The 14,328-nt window shown below is 33.7% G+C and overlaps 1 protein-coding gene across 3 annotated transcripts in view; it reads right to left on the bottom strand.

Moving 5' to 3' along the window:
• Window positions 1–14,328, bottom strand: part of LOC136031370 (dihydropyrimidine dehydrogenase [NADP(+)]-like) — a 79,576-nt gene that overhangs the window by 22,124 nt on the left and 43,124 nt on the right. For all 3 annotated transcript variants that reach the window (XM_065710875.1, XM_065710874.1, XM_065710873.1), the window contains 5 exons: window positions 12,904–13,073; window positions 9,675–9,885; window positions 7,790–7,974; window positions 4,069–4,284; window positions 1,231–1,395 (listed from right to left, as the gene is read on the bottom strand). In XM_065710875.1, the coding sequence (XP_065566947.1) occupies window positions 1,231–1,395; window positions 4,069–4,284; window positions 7,790–7,974; window positions 9,675–9,885; window positions 12,904–13,073 (947 nt within the window). The remainder of the gene's footprint in view (window positions 1–1,230; window positions 1,396–4,068; window positions 4,285–7,789; window positions 7,975–9,674; window positions 9,886–12,903; window positions 13,074–14,328) is intronic.

Consider the following 14,328-nt stretch of genomic DNA (forward strand, 5'->3'; position numbering starts at 1 on the left):
TCAATCAGACTTTACAGGTTAAACTTTGTTTGAATAAGAATCATCAACTATTTTCAATCCGTACGATTTGATGACAAACGTAGGACTATGGCCTCTATAGACCTCTTCACCTCAATCAGACTTTACAGGTTAAACTTTGTTTGAATAAGAATCATCAACTATTTTCAATCCGTACGATTTGATGACAAACGTAGGACTATGGCCTCTATAGACCTCTTCACCTCAATCAGACTTTACAAATAGTTACACTCTGAGGGTCTGATTTTTTTCTCATTCTTTCACAAGATTTATTATTAGTATTATTATTTTATGACATGAATTAAGAGGATAGTATCTTCAAGAAGTGCTTTTTTCTTTGCAAAATTAATCTGATCAAGACTAGTTTTAGCTCAATTGGATCAAATATTTTGTTCTGGAGAGACAACCTAGAGAAGGCTCGAAAAGCCTTTTATTTCTGATCTATTCAAAATTTACAGCATAAACACAATAGAAACTCTGTGGTATGACAATTGAATACAGAATTAGCTTTAGCTTTAGCTCATTAGGTCAAGTTGAAGATTCTAGAAGCATATATATATATAGCTGTTTTGTAGCTGTTAGCAGCGTACACAACGCTGGTTTGTTTTAATTGCAATTGCTTTGTTTCAGTTAATCTAGTGACGCTTTTCTATTTGAATTGGACAAATTCATGACCATACATATTAATTTCTCTTTTTGTATCATTACCAAGAGTCATATAGCTCCACTAGGCGTGATTACAAAATCGAATTGCAGGGCTGTCAACTTTTGTGTCCCGTGTCCCAAATCCACTGAACCACATCACAACTATTTCGAAACCCTCCCAATCCCCCCTTCCTCTATCAGAGTTCTCAACGAGATGCCACGGAAATATATTACTATGTTGGGAAATATAGAAACATAAATGGAATTACCTTACATCAATTTTGTTAATTATTTAGGCTGATTTTGTAAAAGAAGATTTAATTTATTTAAATCAATCTAATAAGACTAAATTAGTTAAAAATTAAATACTTAAATTAATTAAAAAATTGATTCAGTAAGAAAATTTATTTGATCTCTTTGTCAAAGGATATCAATTTGTAAACTGGACCGTTCTCTCAGGAGGAGCTGCAATAATTTCATACGACGAAACAGGTAATTAAATAAATTTTTGGCACATCGGCTGGTGGGATAAATATCGAAATAGAATAAATCAACAGAAATTCTTACATGCTTTGGGAAGTCAGCTTTCAGCTCAGTTACGGATTTCAGCCAATAAGCTTTTGTTTTTTCTGAGATAAGTTCAATATTCAGAAATGCTCCTTGTCCAGGTCCGTAGTTGTGACTGGTTGTCGAGCCACGGACGATACGGGGTGATACATTTGTCACCAAATCCTTGAAAATACATGACCAATCAGGTAAATATTTGTTAATACGAATAATGACAACGAAATAACAGCTCCAGACAAGTGAGAGCAGAGTTCGATGTGTCAGCTAAACACTTTGGATAATTGGTGGGCAATACTAAGTAACGCAAACACCTTCAGATAAGGATAAAAGCAAAAAAGAGAAAATCAGAATAAGGGAAACAAGAGAAAGTGAATCAGAATTAAAAAAAGAAAAGAGAAAAGAAGCTCTAAAGAACAAAAAAGAGCAAAGGCCATCTTAACACAAATATAGTTCAATTAAAAACTAGAATTGGGTTTATCATTCATAAGTCTCCACCTCCTGACAAGTCACAATCTTTAAGAAAAATTTAACACATTAATATTTTGATTAACTTGCGATAGCACGGTGGATTGGTGCTCTTCTTGGCAAAATGGTGACAGGCGTTCGATTCCCACTCCCGCAGGGTTGGGTGACAAGTTCGCTACCGCTCCATGCATTAAGACCGAGTAAGTGAAACATCGGCAATAACCCGTCGACGTCTTATGCACCATCGAATCTCTTTTGAGGATATTTACCAATTTTTACATTTGGAGTTCTTGAAAATTTAAGTCTGAGATTGTAGGTCTGAAGCTTTCTGAAATCACTTTTTAATTGTTTGCGAGACACGGTAAACCTTTAATATTTCCAGGTTTTTATATCTGTCTAAAAATTTACCACATTCCAGGAAAGGAGAAGTTTGGCGGAAGCCTAGCACCAAAGGATGTTAAGACTTAAACTAAAAAAAAAAAATTCTCATGGTCACCAATGGTCTGCGTTGCGCAGGTACCGATCTCCTGATTCAATTTATTCGGCCGGTAGAGCAATGCGTGGTTGGCAAATCACCTGACGCTTCCCGTGTTTTTCCCCCAGACTTCTCTAGGGACCCATTTAGAACTGGCTCGACTCAGGCTGAGCTTACAGAGCCACACCATTGACCCTCGTTCCAAACCAAATAACCAGAGACACCAAGACTCTAACCCCTACTAATTAGTGGTCAAATATACTAATTTTTACTGAACTTGAAGCCATCAAACTTACTGAAGTTTGATGGTTTTCAATATGACATTCTAGTTGGAATGGACAGAGTGAGGTCGCTTTCGCTTGCAGAAGGTTGTATCCAGGGTTTTTTTCAGGGAAGGGAGATTTTTTTTTACAAAAAAATCTTAGTAATTAGCAAGGTGCAAAAATGTGTTCACATCTATTTTTGTTAATCTTGTAAAAGTTGGACGATTTTTTTTGTGTAGGAGGAGGCGTTAAATCAGGTAGCTCCCTCCTAGATACGGCCCTGAGCTTGCATGAACTCACGGTCTTCTGTCAGAATTTAGCTTTAACGCCAAAATGACAATCATTTTAAATAAAAAAATTGTTAGAAGAAAATCCGAAGTTTAGCAGACTTTCGGTACGCTTGTCCTGGAAATATAGAAAATCATGTTCTAACCTTAGTTCCACTTATGAGGATTCATTTTCTTTTTTGACGCTAGCAGGGCATTGGAGCTCCGGAGATTTGTTTAAAGGTTCACTTAAATGGTAATGTTTATATCTCCGTCTGTTTTATAAATTTATTTAAATAGCACTACAGTAAAATGATATTTTTAAATCAAGCACACCAGGCAATATAACATATACATCTTTAGCCATGATCAAGTCAGTAGGTTTATATACCTTAGATTGCTTATTTTCGAAGAAATGTGCAAATGCTTGCAAACTGCAAATTTTTACACTCAAGATTCTCTTGGAAACAACCTTACATCGTATGTATTCTCCTTCCCCTAGTTATTCCTTTCTTTCTTTCTTTGAACTTTGCCTAACTATACTTGCATTCGTGAGTCTATACAAAGATCACAACTTCTGCTTTAGTAAAACAGAAAGTAAAATATTAAGTTTGAAGAATATATTTAATTTCGCCTAGTCATAATCTTAACTCATTTATTAGTTGATGATAATATAATATACACCATCTGATTACTTAAACATGATTATAAGTTTTGTTTTTGTATTATCTATTATTTATATTATAGGTTGGTCAGTAGCAGCGTAGCCACTGGGAGGAGTTTGAAAGTCTTCAACAGCGTTGCCAATACGATACAATTGTACCGTTTTGGTATAATTTAGAACTCCTGATACAATGCGGTACATTTGAAGATTTCTTGGTACAAAACAACGGTTCCGGTATATCTTTGTTTTATTTGCTTCTTTCTGAGTCTGATATCTGTTCAAGTTTGAGCTTATCAAAAAAAATTCTTGTTATGGCAAATCTTTAACCTTAAATTCAGCTGATACAAATCAATCCCTTGGTGTACAATTTTAGCCACAAAACTGGTACAATTTATTTCGGAACACTCGCAGCGCTGCTCCACAATAGCCATAACTACGCCAAAAATCTTAGTCGAGAAATAGAGATAGATGTGGTAAAATTTTTCGTTTACCCTCTTAGAAGAACCGACAAAATTGACTAAGATTAGGACACGACAAAATTGAATGTAGAATGACAGCAGAAAAACTGTTAGAATTCACCAGCATAAACAATTAAACTGTAGTCTCTAAGTTATATTACCTTACTTAACAAACCTAAAAGACATAATAAAAAAAGTCAATGACAAGAAGCCGTAAAATGTGGAAAAAAGATAAATTTCAAATTACCTTATCTAGTGAGAAAGTTTTTGTGAGAGCAAACCCCCATCCAGCTTCAAAAGCCCTCCTAATCATGGCAGAAGTAGTGGTAGGTGGAGCAGATGCCAAACCAAATGGATTAATAAATCTCAGGCCACACATTTCCACTGATATATCGACTAAATCAATGGGAGTATAGAACTGTGGAAGCTTTGGTTCTTGTGGCACACTAATATTGTATAGTGACTGAAAGAAAAAAATTATGTTTATTTATATATATATATATATATATATATATATATATATATATATATATATATATATATATATATATATTATATACATATATAAATACATATATATATATATATATATATATATACATATACATATATATATATATATATATATATATATATATATATATATATATATATATATATATATATATAATATATATAAATGTAAGTAAGTTCCTTAATAATAGTTCTGTAATATATATAAATTTAAGTTCCTTTTAGAGTTTTATTTGTTTATTACTTTTATTTTCAAATTATACTTAAATAGCTGGTCCCTCCTGTGAACGATCCTGTGTATACATGTATGTATGATGCCCAATTTTCAAATCCATTATTATTTGGATTATCATCCTCATTATTATTCGGGATGAAACAGTGATAATACTATTTAGGGATGGATATAATCAAGTCATTATTTGAAATGTTAATCTGAGTAATACAAAAAGTTATTAAATAAGTATCACTACTGCCTCAACTGCCCCCATTGCTATTATTAATATATTACGGACAGACTCACCGAAACGCGTTGAAGCCCAGGTCATAAAGGTCAATTGCCTCCATAAAGCAAAAATGATAGATAGTTGCATGGTCATCTACGGTGGGGGGTGGGGGGCAAGGTCGGGCATTTATTTTGGAAATTGGCACTATAAATTAATTATGAGAAAAACAAGATGTCTTGTTTTTGATAAGTTGGCTACTGTTTTTTTTTTTTTTTTTTTTCATTGTTATATACTTTTATTTGACTGAACATACTTTTTTCATTACCTTTCAAAATAAAATTTCTTAACGCTTTGCTACCAGTTAAAAAACCAGAGAGGGAGCATTGAAATATTGACCGTTTTTTTTTGTGTTGGCAAAAGCATCGGTTTAAAAAATTCTACCATTTCAAGAAATGTGATAAGGTTAAAAACAATTTACTTAAAGTAAGGAACAACTTTAAAACTTAAAACTAACTGAAATTATTCTGTGTATGATTGAACTATCTCCTCTTGAACTCCTCACAAGTCAAGCTAAAGTATTTAGTCTTTTAAAAACAGCTTCTTTTTACAACTCTATGGCTCTTGTGTTTCAGAAAACTTTCTTAAAGAATTTGGACAAAAAAAAACTTCAGAGTAAAGAGCGAGGAGTTGAGGAGCAAAAAAACTCCCCTTATATGAGATATGATTTATTTTTGTTTGTTTTAAGTTTTAAAGTTACTCCTTTCTTTTGGTTGAAAAAAAAACTTGTAATTTTTTAATTTCTTATCGTTGCCCAAATCATGCCAAGGCCTAGCCAATGTATGATCTGGGGTACCGGCCCCTGAAACCTCCGGGTTCTTAAGCACTTCTGTTAAATTGTATATATCAATAATTGTAAATTGATTGATATCCCAACACTTTTCTGCTTAAGAATTCAAATGTTGGATTGGAATTAAAATTTTGGAAAAATTTGAACATATTGTCAAAACTTTAAAAGTTTTTTGAAACCGTTTAAAATGGTACCGAGTTTTGTTTCATGTTGCATGTAAAATTAGTTACTTTTTTGATTCGAAGAATTTCTTTCTAAACAATTAGAAAAAACAACTCCCTAAGAAAAAGTATCCTAAAATATATTCCCCTACCCCCACCAACCACTGCTATTCTAGTGTCCCTTCACCCCCTGGAAAATTTTCTGCGGGCGCTCATTGATAACTGGTTTACAAAATAAGCTGCAAGTTTTGATCATGTGAGCCGTTCAGATTTCTTATTTTTGACTCCACTGTAAAATTTTGAGCGGGCACTCATTGATGCAAATTAAACTGCAAAATAAGCTGCAAATTTTGATCATGTGAGCCATTTTGACTTTTTTCTAAGGTATAAAATGAAAGGCTAAAATATTCTACTCAGTAGTTGCCAATCATCTATTTGACCTTCTGCACGTAGAGTTCGATAAAAGAAAAATACGTAATTGGTAATTACGTTGAAATTTTAAAAGCTTTAGAATAATCTCAAAAATGAAAGCGTATAAGCGTAAAGAGGGATAAAAAGGTTTACAGCTTAAATCCAATTCGCAATAGTTTAACAAGAAAATAAACTCTAGCTCTTATAATACCAATATTAGAGCAGAAAATGTAAAAAGGGAGCTTAATGATTAAATAAAATTTTAGAATATTAATGCTGATTTAAGAAGCTAATATACGTTTAAGATTGCAAACGAGAAGTCACTCACTTTTTTAAACTCAGATATAATAAAGGTATTTAGGTTGCTCTTATTTTAATCTTTACTTGTATCAATTTAGGTTATCCGTAAGCTTTTTATGTTATCAGTAGACATATTTCATTGCGATGGATCCGTAAAATACTACTGATTCAGCCTTATCGGAGCTGTTTTATCTTTATCAGGAGCTGCTTAGGACTTAGAACATATCCAGGAATTTAGGGGGTTTGAAAACCTCCCCCCCCCCTACCCCCCGAAACGTTTGTCCAACTCGTGAGAACGTAACAAAAAATGAACATAAACAAATTTTTTATGTATTTTTTTTAAAGTTAATTTTTATAACCCCAGAAAAATACCTTTGTAGACCCCACCCCCCCGAGAAATATCCTGGATATGGCCCTGCTTAGAACGCTTGTAAAATGAATGCGATAGTTTTTCAGATGCAGGTTTCTTTGGATTTATCTTTCCCTAATCTTCTTTATGCGAAAAGGCTCTCTTCTCTTGGTTATTTTTCTCTTTATTCCAGTTTTCCTTCTTTTTCTGTTGAGAAAGGCTTCTAGAAGTGAAGGCAAAATTTTTGGACTGGCCTAATTGGTTTTATGTCACTATCCTTTTTTGTTGTTCTATATACAAAGAGCCTCTGTTCTCTTTATTATTTCTGTGGATCTTATCTTTATTCTAGTTTTTCCTTTTTTTTCAAAGGTTTCTGGATGTGAAGATAAAATATTCAGACTTTCTTAAGTTATTTCTTTTTTCTATTCATCATTTTTCTCTCTTTATTTTTACGTAGCGAGGCTCTTTTGTTTGTTAAATTTGTACATGTTTTTTCTTACTCCATTTTTTCAGTTTTTTCTCATTGACAAAGGTTTCTGGATATAAAGACGAAATATTCGGGCTGTATGAACTTCGTTTTCTTTATTCACCATTTTTCACTCTTTTCTTTATGTAGAGAGACTCTCTTTTGTTTGATATTTTTCTATATTTTTGTCTTTAGTCCAGTTTTCGATTTTTTGTTTTCTGCTAATGACAGAGGGTTCTGCATGTAAAGGGGAAATACTTAGACTTTCTTAATTTACTTTTTTTTTTAATTCACCGTCATAATAAAGTTTAATTCGTAAGTTACATATTTTTATGTTTCCATTGTATTAGTAAATGAAAAGGCATTGTAGTCAGAAAAACCAAGCCTGTGATACCCCGTTATCTCATAAATAAGTGTAGTATTTTCAGTACACTTATGTGTACGTTATGTGCATGACCTCATATGACTTTATTTGTACCTGTAAATACTTATGGATAAACCAAGAGGCTGTTTTTCCATCGTTGACAGATTCAACAGTTGTCTCTGCGACACCGGCGATGTCTCCTCCACAAAATACCCAGGGTTCACTTGTCTCCATTGTCATTGGGTTGACTTCAGGCACACCCCATCGGTTCATTTTAAGCGGAGCCAGAGCATTCTTAACTGAAACAAATTTTATTATAACATACAGGATAAAATAAGATTAGGGCAAAATAGTATATTGTTCAAGTGTACGTTTTGCTTTTTCAGTAACACCGCTCTTGGTTCGGGTTGGCTGTAAGGCCGGATCAAATTCCATATAAGGTCAAATGCAATACAATACTTTACAGTCAAGAATCACCCCTTTTAAGTTATGTTTATTGCCGGCTAAAATTAATTGTGAAGATCTGGGTATTATTTCCTTTCAGTCATCATTTTATAACTTTTTTATAATCATATTGGAAGGGAAACGGGCCTAAGAACACTACTAACGGTCTTCCAATCATGGAGAGTTGTCTGATTTTAACATGTTGCAACATGTTCACCACGTAAGAGGTACAATGTTTTAATTTTGAAAGTCGATTCTAAAAATCGCCTTAAGTGGGAATAAATCCCACAGCTTTCCGGTGACTAGCCACAGATTCTACCCATAAACTGAGACAGCCAGAAGGTTAGTTTTTCATAGGATTTTAATGTAGACTATGCGTCCAGTTTAGCTAAAGATCACAATGCTTATTAATAAAGACTGAATTTCAATGTCAGTACGAAACGTAAATGCAATATAAATTTTATGTGTGTAAACTAATAGAAATATAATGTGGCGAGACAGTGAATCCGTTCTCCTTTCCCTGTCATCCTCCTAAAAATCTGAAAAAATTACGATAATACTCTTATTTTCATAGCAGAACTGACCCATTTGTATTTTATTTATATATATATATATATATAAATTCTTTCGCACTCGTCTTTTCAATGTCAATAGCTGCTTTTTGGAGCTTGACTGCCATAACCTGAAATAATTGTTTTATTTTTGCAACATCGTTTTATGCGCTAGAGGTATTGGGTTCGAGTCCCACTGGTGACATGTTTTTCATTTAAAGTTTCAACATTAAGATGTAATTACTGCTGGACCTTTTTGCTTAAGAAAAAAAAAAAAAAAAAAAAAGGGCTGCTTTTCAGCCCTTTAAAATTTGAAAAAGTATTTTTGCAGGTCGCCTGAGTATTGTCCAAGCGGCCAAAAACTACCTCATATTCTACATAAGCTATCCCATACTAGCTTATAAAATAACGTAACCCGGTATAAACTGTATGTGGATATAGTTTGGCTTTTAATAGTGTTGCAGCTAATATTATTAGGAATAGAATAGATTAATAAAAGATTTAAAATCAAACCGACCTATTATGGCAAAACCAAAACAAGAAAATCTTGAAAAACAACGGATAGGAGAGTAGGAAGTTAAAAAAATAATGAAAAATAAAAAAAGGAGAGAACCTAAAATCTATTAAACAATTAAAAAGAAAAGTCAAACCAATATATATACAATAGCTACTCAAGGGAAAAAACTAGAATATACAATACAAGGGGATACTTCTATAAAAGCATAGAAGAAACCCATTCTATCTAATTGCATTGTGTATTCTACCGCTTGGTTTTTCCATGGAATAGTTATTGTATATACTCGTTTGATTTTTCATTTTTCTTCGGACTTTAGAATCTTCCCTTTTAAGTTTCTATACTTTGGATTCTTTGGCTTTTTGAAAGCTGAAGACGCCTTGTTCTATACAGGCTAAACATAGGTTGATTTTTCTTCTTTTTCTTCATACTCGCCAACGTCCGTTGTTTATCAACATTTTCTTCTTTGATTTGAATAATAGATAATTACCATTTTCATCGAATAGGCCCGATCCAAACGCAGATATGACAAAATCAGCTTTAAGTTTGATGGTTTGATCTTCATCTTCAATCCAGGTTCCATCATCTAGCTGCTCTGTACGACAAAACTCCATTGAGACTATTCGTCCATTTTTGACATTTACTTTTCGTGGTGACATAAATGGTAGAAATTCACATTTTTCTTCCCGTGCAAGTTCCATCTGTAAACCAAATTGAAATGCAAGTACAAGAAACAAATAAATAAAAACATTAAATTCTTTAAAGTAATAACCATTCAACCAAACTTCTTTTTATTTTTGATTGTTCGGGTTTCGAATTTTAAACCAAGGTTCAAAAAAGTGAAAATGGGTTAATTATATGGAAAATACAGGAATTTATATCAAAAGTTGCTCAAACCTTAAGATTTCAGAGAGAAAGACTGGCTCGAAGACCTTCCTTGTCTACATGTCTGCTCCTACTCTAAGATTTCGGCTTACGTCTTGGCTTTTTACAAAAATCCATGTTTCAAGTTTTTTTTTATGATAATTGGGCGCCTAATTCATAGTTTTGAAAGAAAAAAAAATACAATAAAAATACCTCTTTAAATATCGCTAGACAAATTTTTTGAAAAATATAGCAAATTCTGGAAAGCCTTACAAAGCATTTACTAATGTGACCAATCACAGTTCTTCCCTGTACTAAATCCCTAATTAAAGAAAAGTCTAAAACGTTTTGAACGCTTCAGTTCTTAATTCATTGTCTGTAGTTTCTTAATTCAATCTGACAGTCTTTTTTTCATATTTAGCGAGAGCCATAATTACTTCAGTTGTGAAATGCACTGAAAACGGACTGTCAGACATAGCACCTACAACGTTCTTCTACGCCAATACAGACGAGTAAATGGTGGTATACAGAAAAGTCTAGAGAATAACAGCTGACTAGAGTGTAGAGACTTGACTCCTCCTCTCCCGTAAATTTACTCAAATACAGGAAGAATTCCCTTCAATCAACTTCTGTGCTGTCCTCGGCCCATGGAGCATTGAAAACTGATAAAGAGAGAAAATTCAGGTCAGTCTCATGAGAAAAAGAAAACCAGTCCCATCCTGAATTACACAGTAAAATCGTAAAGTTAATTATAAAGAAACTAAATGAAAATATTTGAGCGTTTGTATCCTTTTTTTTTTCTCTTAATTGGTTGCATGATAAAAGAACATCTTTGTCTAAAGAGTACTTTGTATGCAAAGCCATATTTGCATACATATTACCTAAAGTTGAATTCTAAATTTTGATGTACTAGAAACTGAATTTCCTATGTACTGCACTCTCAGCAGTCGAAATATTTGAACGTACCATTTTGAAGTATCAGATTTATTCTTATCGATGCCTCGAGTTCTTTGTCTCAGTGAGGGACGTCTGTTTACTGAGACATACCAGGCTAAAAACTGCTGATTGTTACCAGACTATGTCTACTTCGATGCAAACTCTATATCTAGGTAAGAATCTCCGAACAATCACTATATCTTCTAGATTATTTTAAGGCCTATAGAGTTTAGAGTCCCTCAAGGAATTTTAAGTTTGATACATCATATATAAAGGCCTGTACTACTGTATCAATCGTGAGCGTTTGCACAATCTCTATATAACGCGTCCATGGTTTTCCACGACTGAAATCTTTCCTATCATTTCCCATAAAACAAACAATTTTTCGATGAGTATTTTTCATCAAGAAAATATTTTGACTTAGATAGGGTGTACTCAAAGCAAGTCCCAAGCGACGGTCTTACTGTCTTATCATCAACAGTAGCTCGAAATCGAGCTACTGTTGACGATTATTGTCATTTACAATGAAGGTGTAATCTATCCATGAGAAAAAGCTTCTAGAGACAGTTTAATGTAGCATTCTTGGCATTGTTTTGGAATTACATCATATTGTAATTATGATGTCATCAAGAAAAATTTCTTGATGACTCACTGTTTTATCATCGTTGAGCTTGAAATGAAGCTGCTGTTGATGACTATTGTCATTTACAATGAAGGCGTAATCTCTCTATAAAGAAAAGCTTCTGAAGAGAGTTTAATGTAGCATCACTTTGAGGTTAACCAGCTGGTTAAACAAAAAAAAAACTAAATTCTTACGTAAAAGTTTTTATACATTTTCGTGCGGATGGGTCCTTCGGGACAATCTTAAGACTAAATGGTCGTCTGCCTTACACTAGGCATGTATAGGTTAATGGCCCCAAAAGTCCCAATCATTTTGTCTTAACCTAACAATTTCACTGCGGTCCTCTTTCAATCAAGACTTCAGATTGTGTAGACATGATTACAATCGGCAGATCTGCGTTTGAAGTAATACTACAAATTCTTGAAAAATTACAATTGTTCAAATGTTTTACAATAATTTATTATAATACTTTAAAAAAATTCAAAATAGATAACAGTTTTTTATGTATTTTTTTTAACCAAAGTATTTTTACTAAGGATAAACTTCTTTATACACATTAGAAAAGGTTGGGGCAAAATTCCTCAATCAAATTCCCCGCTTTGTAGCCTTTGTTTTGGTCTGCTATCCAGTTTAGGTTCAGCCATGTTTCAAAAATTTAAAAGTATAGCGAGCCTGCATGCAAAATTCTGTGGATTATGAAGCAAGAATTGTTTTCTGACTTTAAACTGTCCAAATACTTTACCCCCCCCCCTTATGCACAGATATATAGCCCAAATTATATATTTCCCATCTATTCTGTTACTTGTCTTTGTCTTATCTTACGCAAAGCTGAAAGAAATTAACGAAGATACCTGTTTGTTCTCGAGTTTTACAAAGCGTAAATTTGAGTGAGTGGCGTATAATACACAAGTACTAAAATCCCTTCCCCCAAATAAGATTGCTCAAATAAGATAAAATAAAAGATAAGCTCAAATAAGATTGTCAAACTTGGAAAGCCTTGTTTTCCACGAGGGGAAGTGATGATGGGATATTTACCCGAGGATATTTTCCGCGGGGGGTTGTTTTCAAAGGGTGGCTGTATTTTCCAGGGGGGGTATTTTTGGAGGCTATTTTCCATGGGGAGTATCTTCAGAGGATTATTTTTCAGGGGAGGGCATCTTCCGCGGGGATATATTTTCTGGGGGGGTATATTCCGGGGGTAAACGCCGAGGGGGAGGTTAAACGCCGGCCATCGACCAAACCGTATTCTATTTCACTTATTTTTCCAAGCAAACTCAATGTTTGCTAAACGTCTTACCTCCTCTGGTACGGCTCGAATGTTTGTGAAACCTTTTCTAAAGACCACAAAAACGCGTTTTGCTCCACAACGGAGCGATGAGGTGGCGCAGTCGAATGCTGTATCTCCAGCACCCAAAACTATAACGCTTCCATGCAAATTTGGTAAGGACTGCTTACAGGCACACATATCTAAAACAAAATTTGTTAAGTCTTAAACGACGAAAATCATGAATATACTAAGCTGCAATAGAGGATTGTAAGATCAGCTGCATGAGTTTTGATGTAATAAAACTAAATAAGTGAGAATGAAAGATAAATTAGAGAGAATATCTTTATTGAACAAAAGGTTGAAAGGAGGATTATCAGAAGAAACAATGTATGATAAAACTGAGCACATTTGGAACAAACAGAACAATATAGGGGACCAATACCCCGATTAATTTGTTTCTCAAGTAGGATCCGCTTGACCCAGTAATTTACGAACGTAAGTTTCAAGCCATTTGGGGAAAAATGGCCCTTTTCATGGCCCCCATTTAACTGCAAGCCAATCTTTTTTCTTTTTGTGTAATTTGAGCCCCTTGGCACAAGAATAATTACAAATTAAGTATCATTACGATCAAGAACAGGAAGTTTTGTTGCCTATTTTCACCTTCTATTATGGTTTCGGTAACCCACGTCCAAACTCCATCACTAACTGATTTAAGTTTCAAACTAAACCGATCGAATAGACAAGATCAGACATGCCCGCTTTTTTACTGCACTATCTGTCAATAATGGATTTCACTATTCAGAAAAAAAGTGCTATCAGGAAATTTCTACCCGATGACATAAGGGCTATAGAGGCTAGGAGGATGCGCACTAGGCGTAGAAAAGAAAAGGTAGTAAAATGGGGGCCAGTCACTCTCAAACCTTTTTCAGCTCTAAAAATTTCAGTTCCCGTGGAATGAGCAGCTTCCTCAGTTTTGATAACCAGCTTTTCCGCATAAATCGGCTTTATCAAATTCAGGTAAGAATGTTGATTATAACTAGCATTTCGTTAACAAATGTGATTAACAAAAGTTTGTACTGTTATTTGAGTATAACGCTCGATAATGATTGCTTCATTGAGATCAGAAAATGATAAATTTGTATTTTTTGTTTTTAATCTAAAAAAGATGCGCAAAGAAATGTTTGCAAAGAAAAATAATGAACCATATTAAAACCTAAGACGAGCAAAAATGAGGTCATAAAACAGTTCAATCTTGAAACGATGGAAAATTACTATGAATGGACAAAGGAAACCCGAAACGAAAAAGAGCTAAAACGAATTATCACACAACATATATAGATAGCAGACACAGCTATGGATGAATAGTTGAGAGCAGAAATTAAAGCGAACACTTAAATCGAACTTCAGACATACAGAAATTCCCTCAAAAAATAGTTGGCGAAAACGCTCTCTTAA

Source organism: Artemia franciscana, chromosome 9, assembly GCF_032884065.1.
Source record: "Artemia franciscana chromosome 9, ASM3288406v1, whole genome shotgun sequence".
Lineage (NCBI taxonomy): Eukaryota > Metazoa > Arthropoda > Branchiopoda > Anostraca > Artemiidae > Artemia > Artemia franciscana.